The sequence below is a fragment of the Phodopus roborovskii genome, unplaced genomic scaffold, assembly GCF_943737965.1.
Source record: "Phodopus roborovskii unplaced genomic scaffold, PHOROB, whole genome shotgun sequence".
NCBI lineage: Eukaryota > Metazoa > Chordata > Mammalia > Rodentia > Cricetidae > Phodopus > Phodopus roborovskii.
Window position 1 is genome coordinate 13,097,122 of NW_026126407.1, and position 18,603 is coordinate 13,115,724.

The following is an 18,603-nucleotide window of genomic DNA, read 5'->3' on the forward strand; positions in this document are numbered from 1 at the left end:
GGTGGGGCAGGTACAGACAGACGAGGGGGGGTGTTCCTGTTCTGTGACTTCACATACTGTAAGCCAGTCCCAGGTGGCTGCTTTCAGTTATAGTCCTATTCCCCCCCCCCCAGGGAACCCAAGAGTAACTTGGGGGATGGAGGGAAGCTAAGGATGAATCCTGGTCAGGGAGAGACAGGAAAGGGTGTGTGGAAGAAAGGCAGTGGTTTGGGAGCCTCACACCTTGGTGAGGAAAGAGAATGCTTCCCTGATCCTGCATCCAGATTGGAAAAGTATAGTCTGAAAAAAGCCCCCCCCCCCATGATTGGTGAAAAAAGGCTGCTTTCCTATCAAGGGTCAGAAATGTGACTGTCCAGGCCATCTGATGGATGGAGAAGGAGTCCCTTGAGTCCTACTCTGTACCTCCAGCTCTTCCCTTCCTCAGTTTCTCCTCCTTAGGGGTGTGGGAACTTTGAATATCTTTATGGATACTTTTTGCCCCAAATCAACCTGGTGATCGTGGCAGGGAGCAGCTCTAGGAGCAGCCTGGATTCTAGGCGGGGAAATGTGTGCCTCCAAGTCTCTTGGTGAAAAACCCACCTCTCTGCCACTACATGGGACCCTTCTGCCTGTCCTCTAGGGCCACGTGATTTAAGCAGTGGTCCCTTGCACGCAAGCTTGTTGCCCCCCAGTTTTGTGCTGTTTCAACAGCTTGTTCTCCAGGGAGTCCAGATCTTGTGGGTAACATTCTGTCCCTTGCCCTGGCCTCTGAGAGTGCCCCTGAGGAGCCCCATCCTAGGTCCTCCCAGGAAGGCCTCCTACTTTGCTTTACCCTAATTTCACAGAGGAGTCGGGACAACTGGCCCTCAACTCCCAAGTTGGCTCAGGGAATGGCCGTGGGGCCCTCTTTACCCCCTGACTTCTCAGGCCCTGGGAGGGGCCCGGGCAGGGGGCCGAGGCCACCCATACACTGCTGGTGATTGGCTGGCTCAAGACCTTGTTCAGTGCCGAGCAGGGGTGGACCCAGACAAGAACAGCTTGGAGCAAGGGCATTTGATTCCAAACATTACTCTGCAGTCTAACCCATTTGGGAAGTTTCATAGCAACAAATTTGTTGGGGTCTTTCTCCCCTCCCCTCCCTTAGGAGCAAACGGGGACTGGCAGGGTTGGTGCATACAAAGGGCTGTAATAAACATGCCCGGGGAACAGGCCGCTGCCCTCTCAGCTATTCAGCACGATTTCACAGCGCTGGGCCAGCCTCATTATGGTGTGGGCTGTTGTCCTATACAAAGTCAGATGAGATGAATTTCTCCCCTTTCTCTGCAAAATGGTTTGTGAGTGATACTCGTCCTGGAATCTGTCAAAAGATAGGAGTTTTTGTTTACCATTTGACTCCTTTATGGACCGCAGAGGCACTTTTCTTTTTATAGCCTGCAAAGAAGACGTTGCCATTTAACCATCTCGGCCATGCCTCCATTGATAACAATATTAATTTATCATTTTCCCAAACCATCTGTGATGGATAAAGACATTCCAGGGGGCTCCCGTGAACCGAATTGTGACGAGAATTAAGAAATTAACCACCACATCTAGCTTCCTTCCCCATCACAAAGGGGCCCTCGTTCCATCTCGCTGAGCAGCAGCCTGTTCTTCCCGCTCACTGCCCTGCCCCCTTCCCCTCAGCACTGAATGTGGCTGAAAGAAGGTTGCTAAGAAGGTGGCGAGCCTTAAGACACAGTCATTAGCAGGGCAGAAGCATGAGACAGCGGCTCTGCAATGCATTCTTGATGCTCCCATCACCCTTTATTTCTTCCTGCGGCTCTGCCAAGGGTTGGGGGAAGGGAAGAAGTGAGCACCCCAGGCCACCCCCCTGGGGTTTCTTGGGGAACTGTCTCTGTCATGCTCCCATCCCATCCCCAGTTTTTCTTTTGAATTTTCTACTTTCCCTTCCTGGCATCATAAGCATATCTTTTCCAACTTGTCATTCTTGGTTGTGTGTGAGAATTAAAAAATGCTGCTTGGGTCCCACCCCCAGAGATTCTGGTTTAATCAATGTATCCGGATGAGAAGCCTGGCCTTGGAAAAGCTGCCCAAGGCTGAGAACTGCTGGGGTGGTGGTTGGGATATAAGAAATAAAGATGGCAGGTTGCTCCTGGTATGGATTCAGGAAAGTTTCCCGGGTTGGCCTAGGCCCTTCAGTTAATTCCTTTGAAGGGAGAGATTACTAATTGATGGATTGAAATGCTTTAAAGACACTTTCGGTGAAAATTTGGAGGTGGGCACTTAAAATTCTTTTCATTTGAAATCTTTCTGGGTGAGGCAGGTGCATCGTGTGTGTGTGTGTGTGTGTGTGTGTGTGTGTGTGTGTGTTTGTGCTTAGATTTACTCATCAGAGAGTTGAGTCTCAGAACGCTTAAGTCCCTCCCACACCCCCTCTCTGACCCGTTCAACTCAACCCATTAAAGCCTCAGGTGTATACTCTCCCACTTTTTGGGTAACCCTTGTGACAGGTTCATTTTCTGCCCTAATTTGGGTGGTTCAGGGAGAAGAATCTTTTTTAAAATTTAAGTTAAGAAATATTTTACATATCGATCCCAGTTTCCTCTCCCTCCCATCCTCCCATGCCCCGCCCCCAACCGCCTGTCCCATTCTCCATCCACTCCCCAGGGAGGGTGAGGGCTTCCAGGAGGGATCATCAAAATCTGTCAAGTAATTTGGAGCAAGGACTAGGCCCTCTCTCCAGTCTCTAGGTTAAGGGAGTATCCCTCCTTGGGGGAATGTGCTTCCAAAGTTCTTTCGTGCACCAGGGATACATCCTGGTTCCATGTTCAGGAGGTCTAGGGAGAAGAATTTTTACCTGAGGCAAGAAGGTAGCCAGTGGTTGTCCATTGCAGCTCCAGCCTTGAGCACAAAGGATCCCTGTCCATGGAGTGGCCTCCTGTTTGCAAGGAGAGGAAGAGGTAGCTCAGATCCTGCAACCAGGAGAGAAGACTCCAAGAGCTTACCTTAGTGTGACCCTGTTGTCATAGTTTTGCCATGCTCTCTGGGGTAGGGGGTTGGGGGGGAGTTGGGGGTGAGAGTCAAAGCTCCAGCTACAGGTATGGCTCCTGCATACAGTCTACAGGGCACTGGGCTCATCTCACAGCACCTTAAATCTCAGCCATGTACACATGGAATTATCTTCAGGTTTCTAGTCACACAGTCCCTTCTGACATTCCACAGTCTACCTGACATTCTTCAGGAGTCAAAAATCTTCCCTCTTGCAGGCAGTAGTGGCACACGCCTTTGAACCCAGCACTCAGGAGGCAGAGACAGGTGGATCTCTAAGTGTGAGGCAAGCCTGGTCTACAGATCAAGTTCCAGGACAGCCTCCAAAACAATACAGAGAAACCCTGTCTCGGAAAAACATAAACAAAAACAAAAAACAAAATTTCCTCTCCCTGATTCAGCAGCGTTATTCTTTATAGCAGTGTGTTTGTGATTCGGAAGAGCCAAGAAATAAGTTCAGAAGTCTTTACAGATGACAAGTGTCCTTGATCCTGTGACACATCCTTACCTTGTATGGTAACACTGTGGGGAAACAGCATTGGAGCAAGCTCCCTGGGAATCTTCGCTAGCTCTACCTTCCTGGGTGTGACTGTCCTTATCCCTCTGGCCTATTCTCATTCCTCGACTCCACATGGTCATTGCAGGGGTCCTCAGTGCTTGAATAGAAAAGGCCCCTGATCTTTGAGTTCCTCAAGTTCATGGTGCTTCTGGGTCTGGCAGTCAGAGTGTTGGGGACATCTGACTTGGGGCAATATCTATCTCACTGTACTCCTTTCTCCAGCTCTTAGATGCTTTCTGCCCCATCTTTGATGGTGATGCCTGAGTCGTGGGAAGGGTGGTAGAGAAATCCCATTCGTGGTTGAAGATTTAACAGTTCTAATTCTCAGCACTTAGACCAGATATGAGCCTCTGCAGTTCTCACTACCAACTGCAAAAAAGAGATCTCTGGCCAAAGCTGCCTAACTAATGGGTATAAATATAATTCTTTAAGCGGTAATTTGACGGGCATGTCCTATCCATTTAGGCTTGCTGAGCTCTTAGTGCGGAATGTAGCACTTGGTGACTGGCCTCACTCAAAGGGCTCAGCCCCTGTTAGATTCTGTGACCGATTCCCACAGGACTGGACAGTGAGCTAGGGATTTGCCCGGTACTGCTCTACACTGTCCATAAAGGATTTGCATGCTTTGGGAGCAGAAATGATGAATGAGTCCAGTGGTGGAGATGTGCCCGGCAGCTGCTTGTGGGGGCTCTGTGCAAAGGTGGGTACAGCTGTGCACAGCCAAACATGGGTCTGAAAGCGCCACTCAAGACTAGGCTGCATGTGAGGGCTGCCTGCCTGACCACACTCCAGTATGACGTCCATCGAAGCTTGGGCTGATTCTCACCACCCTGCTGGACCTGTACTGGGTCAGGTCCTTCCATCCACCACTCTCAGTCCAAGTGCATGGTGCACACTTTGCAGCAGCAGTGGCACTCTGGGACCACACTAAGGACACAGGGGTTTTCCTCCTCAACTGTAGAACAGGTGCAGGGAGACTGCAGTTCACTAGATCACAGCGGGTCACGTAATCCAGTTTAGAATTATGGGCCAGCTCCCCTCCCCCTGTGCTTCCTGCTGTCAGCACCTTGATCCAAGTGTCAGAGGAAAGGCAAGGCCGCACAACTGAAAACATTTATTCTTCCGTGCCTTGTTAGCAACTGCTGGGGGGGGGGAGGCCTGGCTTGGAGGGAGTTGACACTGACAGCTGAAGTGAAGACTGGGGATTACCCATGGATATCCACAATCGGCTCCCCATGCCCCATGGGCCCGGAGAGTGTGGCCTTTGAGCCTTCGTGACCCAGGATGTGAGGGGATTGGCATTCCCATTGCCTGCCTGCCTCATTCTTTCTTCCTGATGCACAGGACAGAAGAAATGGCCTTTCCCCAGAGAAGGCAGCAGATTGGGCTCTGAGTTACTGTACTCACTGTCTGGTAGTGAGATCATTTGTTCTTTGAGTTTGCAAGTGTTGGTTGAGTGCCTGACTGCTCTGTGGAACTTCCTGCTGGTGGGAGGTTGACGACAATGGAAAAGTAAAAAGAAGCTAATTATGGAATGAGGTGAGTTATATGGAAGGCATAGACAGCTGAAAGACAACATCACCGAGGGGAAGCCCTTGAAGATTGGGCATTGGAGAGGAGACCTAGGATGCAAGGAGAAAGCACAAAGTCAGGAAGTGGCAGAGGGCTTGGTGGGTCCTTGGTCCGAAGGGAAGGGAGACAGTGTAGGGCAGGGCCATCTTGCTGGCATCTGGAGGGGAGGCAGGTCCTATCCCCAAAGTATGGGAGGCCAGAGCAAGACCAAAAACAAAAGTTACTAGGGGTATGACAAGCCACAGTGGAGGGACAGCACTCATATGTTCCATACCCCACCAAGGGTATGAATCCGTGGTGGAAAGAACCCTCCAAGCTCAATAACAAGAAGGCAAATGATCCAATTAAAAATGGGCAAAATATTTGAACAGACACTTCCTCAAGGATGGACAGATGGCACATAAACACATGAAACATTAGCTGACGTTGGGGAAATGCAAATTAAAGCCACAATGAGATCCCACTCATTGAAAAAAAAAATATTAGCCACTTAACATTTCCAAATGCTTGGCAAGGACACGGACCTACTGGAGCCATTACACACTGTTGGTGGGAATTCCACATGGCATAGTTACTCTGGAAAATAGCCCAGCACGTACCTGAAAAGTGAGTCCCGGATCTGCCATAAAACTGGGAGCCTGCTCACAGGTATTTCTCCAAGAGAAATGAAAACGCAAGTAAAGAAAACAAAACAAAACAAAAAAATCTATAGCAGTCTTATTTGTCATTGCCCCAAACTAGAGACAATCTAAGGGTATGTCAGTGTCTGCACAAACACATGCCCACTGAAGAATACTGCTCAGCATTAGTGAAAGATGAACTGATTCATCCGCTGCCACAGACAAACCTCAAATGCATGCTTAACTGTGGAAGGTTGGGCTCAACAGATGACCTACCTGGCAATTCCATTTGCACGTGTAGACATTGTAAATACTGTATAATTCCAGGATAAGGCATTTTGCAGAAGGTGAAATGAGAAGGAATGGAGGCTGGCTACAGAGGAAGGAATTCCCTAGAGAGCTAGACACTTCTGAACCCTGACTGGGGTCGTGATTGAAAGAACCTGCATCTGTGATAAGAATCTGTAGACCTGTACAACCAAGAGGGGTGGATTTTACTCTGTGCAAATTATAGCACCGATGGACAAGATTCCCTTCCCTAGAGCTATAGCTTGGGTGTGTCAACAGAGGTAGTTTGGGTGTGTCCCCCAGAGGTTCAGCTTGATCCCCATTGTAGCAAGGTTAGGAGATATGAAACTTTCTTGTTTCGTTTTTTCAAGACAAGGTTTCTCTGTGTAGTCCTGGCCTGGATCTCACTCCACACCAGGCTGGGCTTGAGTTCAGAGATCTGCTTGATTTGAGTGCTGGGACTAAAGGCTGTTGTGCCATCAGCCACCATCACTTGGCTTAGAGGTGTGGAACTTCTAATAGGGGCTCTAGGACTGGAGAGCTGGCCCAGTGGTTAAAAGTACTTGCTGCTCTTCCAGAGTTTCCAGCACCTACAGCTGGCAGTTCACAACTGCCTGTGACTCCAGTTTCAGAGGATCTGATACCCTTGGATTTCTGCAGGCACCTATCTGCATTTAATGCACCGTGAACTCATGTGGGTACATGCACATATACAAAAATAATTCTTTTAAAAAAGAGGTGGGGCCTAGTAAAAGATGATAATGTCTGCAGGGGCATCATCCTTGCAGAGGATTAATGAGGGTCTCATCTGACTCTTCTTCCTGTGATAGTTGAGAGTGAGTATGGCCCTTAGGCTGAGGGTACACAGCTCAGCCCTGGGTTCAGTTCAGTACTAACAGACAGGGAAACCCAGGGTAAACCTGGCCTTTTGTTTCTCTGGCTCCTTGTCTGGGCACGCATGCATTTATACATGAAGCGGTTCTGCTTTTTTTCCTCTCCACCATGCGGTGGGCTAAACAAGTGTTCCCTTACCAAAAGCCAAATAGATGGGGCTACCCAATCTTAGGCTTCCAGTCTTTAAAACAATGTGAAATAAACTTTTTCTTTTCTCTTCATTCTTACTGTGCTTTTTGAAATAAAGTTGGCCTCGAACTCCTGATGTTCCTGTTATAGCTTCCTCAGTTCTGGGATTAAAATGTGTGTGCTTTCACGCCCTGTGGACCGCTTTAAAGCAGCCAGGGTGCTTTTGTAACACAACAGAAAATTGACTAAGAACTTACAACACTGTTCCAGGGTCTTTTTGATCCTGTCTCCTTCACAGCTCTGAAGTCATTAAGAGCTACCATAACCTGCTTTCAACACTTAGCCGCCCCCCCCCCCCCGGCCCTCTGAGCACCTGCCCCCTTGTTCTGCTTGTCTCCTGTCTTGCTTCTGCTTTAGGCTCCATCCATTGCAGATGCCCGGGCAGACTTGGCTATCTCTTGTGTTTCTCCTCTTGGTTGCCTCACAACCTCCTTTGGGGAATTTGGACTGAGTGTTTGGATGTCCCTTTGTGGCTGACATCTGCCTTTCCCCTTATGCAACCTCTAAGCAGTAGGGGGCAGGATGTCCATCAGGCTGACACATAAACAAGAGGTATGGGGACAGAGGAAGCCTTTTGGCCCTTGTTTTATCAGAAGACACTGGCCCTGTCTGTTTCCATGGACCATTCTCCTCCCTGACCTTGAAGCAGCTAGAGGTCAGGTGGCTCATATCTCCACAGAACCCTCCCTGTCTGTGGTCTTTATGAAAGCCCTCAAGGTATACAGTCCAGTCTTGCTCCAAGCACATTTCTATTGCTGTGATAAACACTATGAACAAAAGCAACTTGGGGAAGAGTTTATTTCATTTTACAGTTTGCAGCCCTCATGAAAGAGAGTCAGGCAGAAACTCAAGCAGGGCAGGAACCTAGGGGTAGGGACTAAAGTAGAGACTGTGGAGAAGTGCTGTCTACTAGCTTGCTCTCTGTGGCTTGCTCAGCTTGCTTTTTTATACGATCCAGGACCACCTGTCCAGGGGTGGCACCACTCACATTGGACTGGACCCTCCCACATCAATAATGAAAATGTCCCAAGGTTTACGTACAGGCTAACTGATGGAGGCGTTTTCTCAATTAAGGACCCCTCTTCCCAGATGACCCTGGTTTGTACTAAGGCTGACAAAAACCCAATCAGCACACCCCCTTACCTAGGAGGAACAGGGGCAGGTGCAGGGGCAGAGGCAGGCAGCCCTTGTGAATGAGCCTTGCTGGCCTTGGAAGCCCTTGAAAGATCCTCATGTTCTCAGATGGGACAGGGTCCTGATATTTCAAGTAAGGTGGCTTCCCTGCCTAGCATATTCCATTATGCTCTGGGAGGCTTCAGCGATGGAAGACCCCCCCCCTCTCCTCAGATTGGTGAGAGGTGCTACTAGCACTTTGCTTCCCAGCACTTTCTATTTCTAGGACAAGAACAAGAGCAGAGGATACCGCAGCTGCCGCTGCCACCACCACCACGCACATGCATGAGTGTGTTTGTGCGTGTGTGTGTAGGGTGGGGTTCCTTCTGGGACAGGCCAAAGTAGAATCTTTAGCTTGAAGATTTGACTTCCTGACTCCAGCTGGTCTCTGATGAGCACTGACCCCCAACTCCATTCCCCGCTCAGGCCTTTGCTAGCCATCCTTTTAGAAATGGCTGCTAACATCCTGAGGCTGGTGGGAGATGGCAGCTGGGAGGGACTCTAAGGACCACAGAGGCCCTAGCAGGTGCCCAGCCAGATCTTCCAGGCATGTGACCTACCACCATAGAGAAGGGTTCTTTCCTTCAGCAAATGTGGCTAGTGACTTCCCAGGGAAGCCAGGCTTCGAGAACCCCCATGGGGTGATGTAAGGCAGGACAATCTCCCCTAAAGTCTGGAGACTGGCCTGGGAGACCCCTAGGAAAGAGGTAGCTTGTCTAGGGTGTAGTACAGGTGTGCTAGTTTGGGGTGCCATTAAAAAAAGTGTTGTGCACCTGCTGACTGAGACGATAGATAGTTAATCCTCCCAACGTTGGAGATTGGAAATTCCGGGTCAAGGTACCAGCTGGGCAGATTGCTTTTGAGGGCCAGGAGGGAGGGTTCTGCTGCAGGCCTTCCTCCTGGGCTTACAGATGGTCACCTTCATCCTGTGTGTTCACATGTCCTTCCTCTGCAGCCACCTTGTAACCTCATCCCCATCTCAGGCAAGAATACCAGTCACTGATTAGAACCTACTCCAATGACCTATTTTTACCCAAATATCTCTAAAGAATTCATACTCGTCTCATGCACTTGGGAGTAGGACTTCAGGGTATGCATCCTAGAGGCCTGGCATATGAGTTGACCTGTAACATGAGGCCCAATCAACGAGTCTTCAGGGCTCCTGGAGGCCTAGGGGACAGCCAGATGGTGTCTGGATTGAGGACTGAGTCTGTGCCTGTTCTGTCTCCCAGTTACAAAGGGACCAGAGCTGAGCCACACCTTCCCTACAAGCCTGTGCTCTTGAGTGCTGCCTCATGCAGGTCCCACTTGGTCTCAGGCCCTGGAGCCAGGGTGCTCAGGAAAAGTAGCCAGATTTACCATAGGAGCCCCAGAAGGTTTCCAGCTGGCCCTGTGAGCTGCTGGGACTGACCTCTGCTTATGCTCACCTAGTAGAAGGGAAGAGTCATGCTTGGGTGTAGGAAGCCTGTGGTCAGCACTAGTCACCTCCTAGAGTTCCTAGAAGTCCCCTCCATTGATAAGCTTCAGGCACAGTCCTAGAGAGTTAGCACAGGACCCTGCATGCAATATAAGTCCGTGGCCCCCCCACCCCCCCGGCCCAGGACACTGAGATGAACAGCAGCCATGGGTGTTAAAGTCTACACTCTGGATCCATGAGACAAAACATTTAGTGGAGTGAGTGTAGACCTCTGTCCTTACAGAGAAGCCACCTGCAATCCAGGGAAAGGGGGGTAAACTTCAGTGACCCAGGACAGGCCTGGGTCCTCTGTCATCTGTCTGGAACCACTTGGGTTCTCTTGAGCAGTCTGTCCCTGTCTGGTGACCCAGTGCAAACACAGCCTGGGTTCCTTGCAGCCAGACACATTCGTGGGAAACCTGATCCTGCCATGTTCTCAGAGTCCAGCACTTCCTTCTGGCCTCACATTCTCTCTTCATGGAAAAACCTCTGGTAGCCTATTTCCCATGAGCAGGTGCTGCCTGCCCCATGCAGACTGGCGACCTGTGTGAAAGGGGTTGACTTCCCTCCAAAAACCATGGCTGGCTTCCAGGGAAATGGAAGTCACCAGGAGGGCTTCCTGTGACAGAGGGTGTTCCAGCCTGGGCCCTGTTCTCAGAAGAGTTAGGGAAGCTCTCTGGTCATCACCTCATTGGAACCTCTACAGAGTAAAAGCCCCGCATTGGAGCCCCTATAAAGTAAAAGGCCCCTTCTTCCCCTTGCCTCATTCCCCCACGTGACCATCCTGCTGTGAGCTAGTCACTGTGTGGCTGTGTATGTGAATCTCTGTATGTGTGTATATGCACACATGTGTGTGTCCATGTGTCTGTCTGTGTGTTTGCAGGCTGAAGGATTATAGCAGAAACATGTGACTTTCTCATCCTAAGGCCAGGTCCTGAGGCTTCCCTGGCTCATTCCCTTGGACAAAGTCTGTTGGGATTCTGTTTTTGCTAGTTATATTATCCAAGGTTTTCTAGAGGAACAGAATTTATAGATTGAAAGTGTGTGTTGCGTGCGCACACACATACACACACACACACACACACACACACACACACAGAGAGAGAGAGAGAGAGAGAGAGAGAGAGAGAGAGAGAGAGAGAGAGAGGATTTATTAGAATAGCTATCAGGCTGTGGTCCAGCAAGTCCAACAATAGCTGTATGGTCTGCCGGGAACATCCAAGAACCCAATAGTTGTTCAGTCACAAGGCTGGATGTCTCAGATGGTCTTCAGTATACTCTAGATCCCGAAGAAGTAGTTTCTGATGTCAGTGAGGGAATGGACTGACCAGTGAGAGCGAGGGCAAACAGGCAAAGAGAGAGCTATCTTCCTTCCTCTGTGTCCTTTACATAAGCTGCCAGCTGAAGGTGTGGCCCAGATTAAAGGTAGATCTTCCCACCACAAAGAACTGGATTAGAAGTGGGTCTTCCCACTTTAAATGATTTAATTAAGAAAAAAGAATCCCTCACAGATAATGCCCAGTCACCTGGATTTTAATCCAAAATGTAGTCAAGTTGACAGCCAAGAATACCCATCACACCACTATAGAGGACCTTACCAGAAGCCATTTGTTGGCTTTTCTTATCACACCTAAAACCCACCCTTCTTTGCTCAGAGGGTATAATTTAGTCATCCCACTTTCCGTGTCTGTGGGGAAAGTCCTTGCTCTGGGGCCATTTGCCTGGAAATTGGGAATGAGTGCTAGGTGGGGCTCCATCCGGCTTGCATTTGGCTGCAAGTAACAGCAAGCCTGCCTCACAGTGGTTGACGCAGCCGGCCAGAGCTTATTTCCCCATGGAAGAAACAGAGGGTGTCCTGGGGGTGGGGGTCTGGTATTCTTTCTCCTCATTGCTGCAGATCCTTTCCGTGTCTCACTTCTATTGTGACTCCTCACCAGCCTCTTCCTTGTCCCCCAACAGTCATGCTGTTTTCACAGGGTCGTAGAGACCAAGATGTCATATAAGGAAATGTAGGCTGCTGATGTGTCTGTAGGAGTCTTGATGGGTAAACCTCTATTAGCAATGCTCTGTTGGTGGCATGGTGCAGCCTAGTGATGGTCACAGTGGTTGTGACCCTTTAGTGACTTCCGTGCATAGATATTGACTTGGTGTGGGAGAAAGAATTGGAAGCCCAGCAGCAAGCATTCGCCTACATCTCATCTAAGGGTGAACCGTTAGGATGAGCAAACCATACAGAATACAAGTTACAAATGGTCCTCCTTTGTTGCAGCAGAATTCTGGACCCCACCCTTCTCAGCAGTGGGCCAGCCAAGGCAGCTGAGGTCATCAGCTCTGCAGGACTTAATGCATGCTCTTCAGTGTTCCTCCACCCAGAGCTTGCCCTGGGCCAGCTCCTGCCAAGCTGAAGATACTCTGGGCTAGTGTTGGTCCCTAGGTGTGATGTGGCTTGGAATCTTCAGTGACCAAGTAACCTTTTGTGACCTCTTAAGGATCCAGGAATTACTGGTACACAGTTGTATTCCATTGGCGTCAAATGTATGAATTTAAGGATTGCCAATGAGCTTGCAGAGCAGGCCCAGAGAGGTCAGCTGGCACAAGAACCTGGTGTCCCCACATGTCTATACCCAATCCCACATCTGTGGCTCATGACTGCGAGATCCTGTACTGTGGCCCTCTACTCTCACATGGGCCAACTGTGTGCCCGTTCCCAGTGCAAGCAACGGTCAAACCAGCTCTTCACTGTCACCCTTCCCACGGGCCATCAACACTGGATCTTTTCCTATTACTAACGTTTAAAAGGGGGTACAGGCTTGAATTTAGGTTACCCTGATGAGGACAGTCTCACCTGAGACATTTTCCCATCTACAATGGCGTGTTCGTTACTTTCATTCTGGAGGTAACAATAGCAGTGTGAGGGAAGACAGGTTAAGTTTGGCTCACAATCTCAGAGAAATTCCACCCAGGATGGCAAAGGTGCCTGCTCTGTGCATGGTGTGCTTGAGCTTGGGGCAGCTTCTTTATGTGGAATGAGCCAGAAGAGGAGAAAGCTGGAACCAGGGGCAGATATAGCCACCAAAGGCCCGCCTCTCGTGACCTACTTTCAGCATCCACAGCCTTCAAAATCGCTCTACAAGCCATGTAACAAATGCTTCAAATGTGGGAGAGCTATGAGGGGTATTTCAGGGTCAAATCTAAGAAAGGGGCAAGATGGGAACACTGCCAGTGCTTCTCGGGGATCCTGTGTCACAGGAACCAGCAAGCCGCCGGCCCTCCAGACCTTCTGTCCTCCATCCTGTCAGGCCCAGGCCCTTTCTCATAGTGCTTTCAGAAGTTCTTGCATGTCCTGATGCCACTGGCACAAATGTGTGCTCACACGATCCTCCTTTCTGAGTGCTGTGGACAGACGTGAGTTGAAAGGGCTGCAGAATGCATAACTGGCTCACAATGCCCTCCTGGGCTTCCTGCAGCAGGAACAGACACAACACATCCCTTCACAGTGAGGCCACTGCTCAGGCACAGCTGGGCAGAACTCAGCAAGAAGCCTTGGTGGCCCGTACCTTTGGGGCAGGGGTGGGGGGATGCTACTTAAGAGTCTCATGATGGTGGCAGAGATCTCCCCCAAAGTTCTGGCTGCATCACTGCAGGAACACGGTGAGGGAACTTCCGGATGCAGTTGGCTGTGGGGCCACCCAGTGCTCACGCTTCAAAACCGGGAAGGTGGGGAGGGGGGCGGGTCATAAGGTCCATGCAGTGGCCTCTGACCTGAAAATCACTGGCCTTGCTTCACTTTCAGCTTGACTGTTCCGTTCCTGGGAGGCCCTAGGCGGTTCGCCAGTTTGCTAGTTACCCATTTAGTTGGGGTTTTATGGTAAAGTGTTACTGTGACCCAGAAGTCTGGGTTCTGGGCATCTGGCTGCTGAGCAAGTGGGGGTAGCATCCTAGGTGCCTCCTTCTTGTGCCTCCCTCTGATCAGCATCCCTGAACTTCATCAGCTCCAGACCCTACTCCACCCAGGGGATCCACAGAGAAATCTGGGAGAAGCCAGCCCCTCTACACTCCAGTGCCCCCCACCTCTATCTCTTGACATCATATTTGAGTATTGGTCTTCCTCCTGGGCTTTGAGGGTGCTCCCGGCTCCCCTCTCTTCTGTTCCTCAAGCAACCCTTTGAAACAGGCCAATTCTGACTTTGGTTTCCCATTTCTTGGTAGGTGGTGGGCAATCTCTAACCTTTCTGTTTTGTGTTCTTCACAGCTTGTGATTGCCACCCTGTGGGTGCCGCTGGCAAGACCTGCAATCAAACCACTGGCCAGTGTCCCTGCAAGGACGGTGTGACAGGCATCACCTGCAACCGCTGTGCCAAAGGCTACCAGCAGAGTCGCTCCCCCATCGCCCCCTGCATCAGTATGTGTACCCCCTCCTCCCTTCTGCTTGGGTCGGGGGACCCTGTGGGAGCTGGTTGCTGATATCAGTGGGTTTAGCTATCATCAGTGGGTATGTTTTCAATCACCCCTGCTCAGTGAGATCCTGTGAGAGACTCCAGGCCTGAGGGTTCCTTCAGAAGTGGCTATGTACCTTAGAGCCAGCTTATCCATAGCACCTAGTACAGACAAACACTGAGTCACCAGCTCAGGGGGCGGGGGCCAGCATGAATCCCATTCCTATACTGCACTTTGACCCTAGACCCTGTGCTGGATAGGGGCCTGCCGCAGCTGCAGATTCAGAAGAGAGCAGACCAAAAAAGCCTTGGGCCTTTGAGAAAAGTTACTCAGACTCTTGTTCATGGCCCTGTGAAGGATTACTAGAGAGCTGGAGTGGGGGGTCCCAGAGAGGCGGTTCCATGGACAGGGTGGGTCATCCTGGCCTTGGCTCTCAAGAGTCTCTGTATTTCACATCTGGTAGGTCATGCTGCTGTGACCACCAGCAGAATGAGCTCTGGCTGGCAAGTGAAGCTTAACCTGGAGAGGCCCAGCCTCATCCTGGTGATTCCTGGGCTAGGGCTGACCAAGCCAAGAAGGGATGGCTGGCGCAGAGGAGCAGGAGAATCTCAGCAAATACGCCAGAGCCCAGGGAACCAAGTGGACTCTAGAGAGTGGGCTTGGCGAGCTCCGCCCAGGGAGCTGGCAGCCGCCTGCTTTTGAATGGCACAGTGCCTCGAACCTTTTTAATGATTCAAACAAAAATCAAAGGAATGATACTATTTCAAGACACAATAAAAGCCATGCAAAGTCACCGGGCACGGTGGTATGAGCTTGTAATCCCAGTGCTTGGGGGGCAGAGTGCAGGTTTGAGGTTAGCGTGGGCTACATAGTGAGACCCTGTTTATAAAAAAGAGAAAAAGGAAATGACAAGGACAAGCTTTCGTGGAACAGCATAGCTGCAGCAGATATAACCCACAGAGCCTGAAATACTACTGCTCAGCCCCTTTCAGATGTCAGTTAGTCTGACTGCTGAGCTTCTCGGAGTCCTAGTTCCCCAGCAGGCTCCTGGGACTGGTTAGTGATGGGGATTGGGGCTGGGGCCTGGAGCCTCTTTATGCCAGGAGCCACCACCAAGTCCTAGAGTGTTCCTCACAGAAGTTACAGTTGTCATCCCTGCCACAAGCAGGTAGGAGCCTTCGACAGTCCACGTGTCACTTATGTGTTCTAAGCTGTCCCACTTCATGTGGCCTTTGCTTCCAGAACAAGTCAGCTCTGTTGGTTCCAATGGCAATTATGACCAGTCTGTGAGTCAAGAATTTTTGCCAGGGTGTCCCTGCAGGTCCACAGATAGCAGATGACCCAGTGGTAGCCTGGAGCACTGGATCCAGGTGTCCTCCCGGGGTACAGGATGGAAAGGGTGCTTAGGCTGGCTGTCACTCAGTGGAAGGGAACATGCCTCATATGCCCAGGCCTTGGGTTCACCCCCAGCATTCAAAGGAAGGGATGGAAAGAAATCCTTCCCATGATGACATCCAACCACCGCTGTCATGGTCCACAGAAACCCTTCTCTCTGCACATCCCAAAGTGATGAGACGAACATTTTTAGAAAGCCAAGTATATCTGGGCTTATGGAAATGTGTGGGAATGTGTTCTGCCACTGCATAGCTGCCTTTTTTAAAGAGGAGCTGTCAAGTCACTCAGAATGGCAAGAACTATTACTTCAAATCCCCCAGAAAAGAGCATCATTAAATGACCGTTTGGAACCAGCATCTGCTCCCTCCCCCCATGCTCTGTACTTTCTGGCTTGCTTTTGAAAGGGGAGGGCTCAAGCTCAGGGAACCACAGGCCTTGTGTTATGTCCCCACTTAGACACTGAGTTTGGGTGGCCAAGGTGCCCTGTGGCCATTGGTGTGAATCCCCCATTGTAGACCATTTATTAGACTAGACCATTTGGAAGTTGTTTCCAGAGAGTTTTTGCTGGGACCAACCTAGCTTTGCAGGACTAAGAAAGGGCTTGGCTTACGTCCAGTTTCCTAATGAGCTGTTGTGATCAGACACCCAAAAGATATGTGAATAAAGTCACTGAGAGTAAATCTGCCCCTTGCTGTGGGCTGTGTCTTTACCTCTGAAAGGCACAAAGCATGGTTCCTCTAGGAGACACAGACAGATCTTAGGTCAAGCCTCAGGTCTGAGGTGTGTAGAATGCAAGATCAGAGGAAAGCCTTACCATGGAGTCAGAAGGGGCTACAGACGATCTGATCGGAGGTCGCTGACCTGTGGTTGTGTGCTCCGTCTAGCCCAGTGGTTCTCCATCTTTCTGATGCTACAACCCTTTAATGCAGTTCCTCATGTTGTGGTGACCTAACCCATAAAGTTATTTCATTGCTACTTCATGACTGTGATTTTGCCACTGTTACAAATTGTAATGTAAATATCTGATACGCAGGATATCTAGTTTGCAAACACTGTGAAAGGGTTGTTCATTCCTCAAAAGGGTTGAGACCCACAGGTTAAGAACAGTTCCTAGGACAGTTCCTAGAGGGACTTTTGGTCCATGGTGTGGTCTTGTCTGGAAAGAGGGAGGTCAGACTTTTGACAGCTGATGGCTGAATCAATGAAGTTGACTGGCTGAACTTCTTCCCCTGTGGGAGCATAGGGGTGGGTCTGGGTAGTATAAGGGCTGTGCTGTTACTCCAGGCAGAAGAGAACACTCAAAACAAAGGCATGCCTTTATGAGCACTGCCTCCTGCAGTCACATCCCATCTGCCAACTAATAGAAGGCCTTAGCCAATGTGAAGGGAAGCCTGGCAGAATTAGAGCCAGGCTGCAGATGCATCTGCCCTTGTGAGAGGCATCCTCAAGGGCAGCTCCCCCCGCCCCGCACCCCTCACACACCATCACTGCTTCTAGATCCTTCCTTCCACCTGTGAGTTAACAGGGTAGATGAGCAAGGCCCAGGTACTCACATCATGATGGACTGAAATGGACCTGCATGTCAGGTCCTGGGTACAGCATCAGCCCTGTGGACCACCAGCCCCTCCTTAATAGATGGGACACATGATTTCCCTTCCCAGTGAAGACAGGGGAACACACTGATGTGCCCTTGACCCCTGGGACCCTGCTGCCAGCTCCCCTGCTCTCCCCAACAATTTGTTCATTTGAGCTGAGCTATAGAATGGGCATGGGGGAAGGAAGCTAGAAGGTTGGGAGGGGTCTGTGCTATGACCCTATACTTTCCAAGAACAAAAATAATGCCAATGATTCCATTGTTTTTTTTTTTTTTAAACCTCTTTTTTTCCTCACTCCCTTTTCTGAACTTCATGAAGAGATTCCTGTGGCGCCGCCCACCACCGCAGCCAGCAGTGTGGAGGAACCTGAAGGTGAGACATCCCTGTAGCTGTTATATTGCCTGTGTGGTGGGACATGAGTGGGGACATGGGGTGGAGACTAGAGGCCCAGGCCCTTCTGAGCCCCTTCCCCTCCCCGCCACCTGGGCTCTGTTTTTTGTGAGCGATCCCTTCAGCTGCTATGAAATAGGAACTGCTGGACACTTGTCATAACTGTCCTCTAAGAATAGAGTTAGAGGATGTTTTACCAGACCCACGGGCCAAGGACCCTGGAACTCTTCCTTCTGGCCCTTGGATGCTAAGAAGTTGCCAGAACCTTAGAAATACTTGGGCCAAGGACTCCTCGCCTTCTGTGGGGTTGCAGGGGCCCAGGCAGAGATTGAGAGGAAGAACCCGGGCATAGGGCATAGGTTCATGGTCAGAATTCAGGAGCTCTGAGACCCAGGATGGGAAGAAATCCTATATTCACATCCACCTGTTACCTGGGGATGCAGCCTTCCCTCCATGCAAAGGTAGGTCCCTGCCACAGCTGCCAGCAGTGGCAGTGACATGCTCACCATAGCAACCATAGCTGTGTTCAATTACAGACTTGATGCAGATGCCACGAGACACCATGTGTGTCCCTGGCTGCCTCACAATTAGACGAGTTCCCGTTCCACAGCCAGATGCTCTTCTGCTGTTACTGAGAAAGCACATATATAACATGGCTGTACCATCAACTTGGGAGAGATCAGACAACTGGACTTGGGTAGTTTATTCCTATATACAGATAGATGCTCCTCGCCTTAGGATGGGGGTGACTTCTTGATAAGATTATTGTAAGTGAAAAATACTGTAAAATGCAGTAAATATGATGGCCAGCCCTCAGCAGAGCGTCCTCACCCAGCTGAGCAATGAACAAAGGGTGAGTGTTGTGCTTGTCTCGGGGTGGGTGGGTACAGCTCCCCGATGCTGCCCAGCATCACAAGTAAAGCTCCATCCCATCCAGTCAGCCCAAGGAAAGACACAAGTTGAAAGCATGGCTTTACTCAATGCATGCTGTTCCCACACTTTAGTAAA

At 50.3% G+C, this 18,603-nt stretch overlaps 1 protein-coding gene across 2 annotated transcripts in view; it reads left to right on the forward strand.

The window, feature by feature from the left end:
• Ntn1 (netrin 1) overlaps window positions 1-18,603 on the forward strand; it is a 180,579-nt gene that overhangs the window by 120,202 nt on the left and 41,774 nt on the right. For both annotated transcript variants that reach the window (XM_051180346.1, XM_051180345.1), the window contains exons 4-5: window positions 14,031-14,180; window positions 17,524-17,577. In XM_051180346.1, the coding sequence (XP_051036303.1) occupies window positions 14,031-14,180; window positions 17,524-17,577 (204 nt within the window). The remainder of the gene's footprint in view (window positions 1-14,030; window positions 14,181-17,523; window positions 17,578-18,603) is intronic.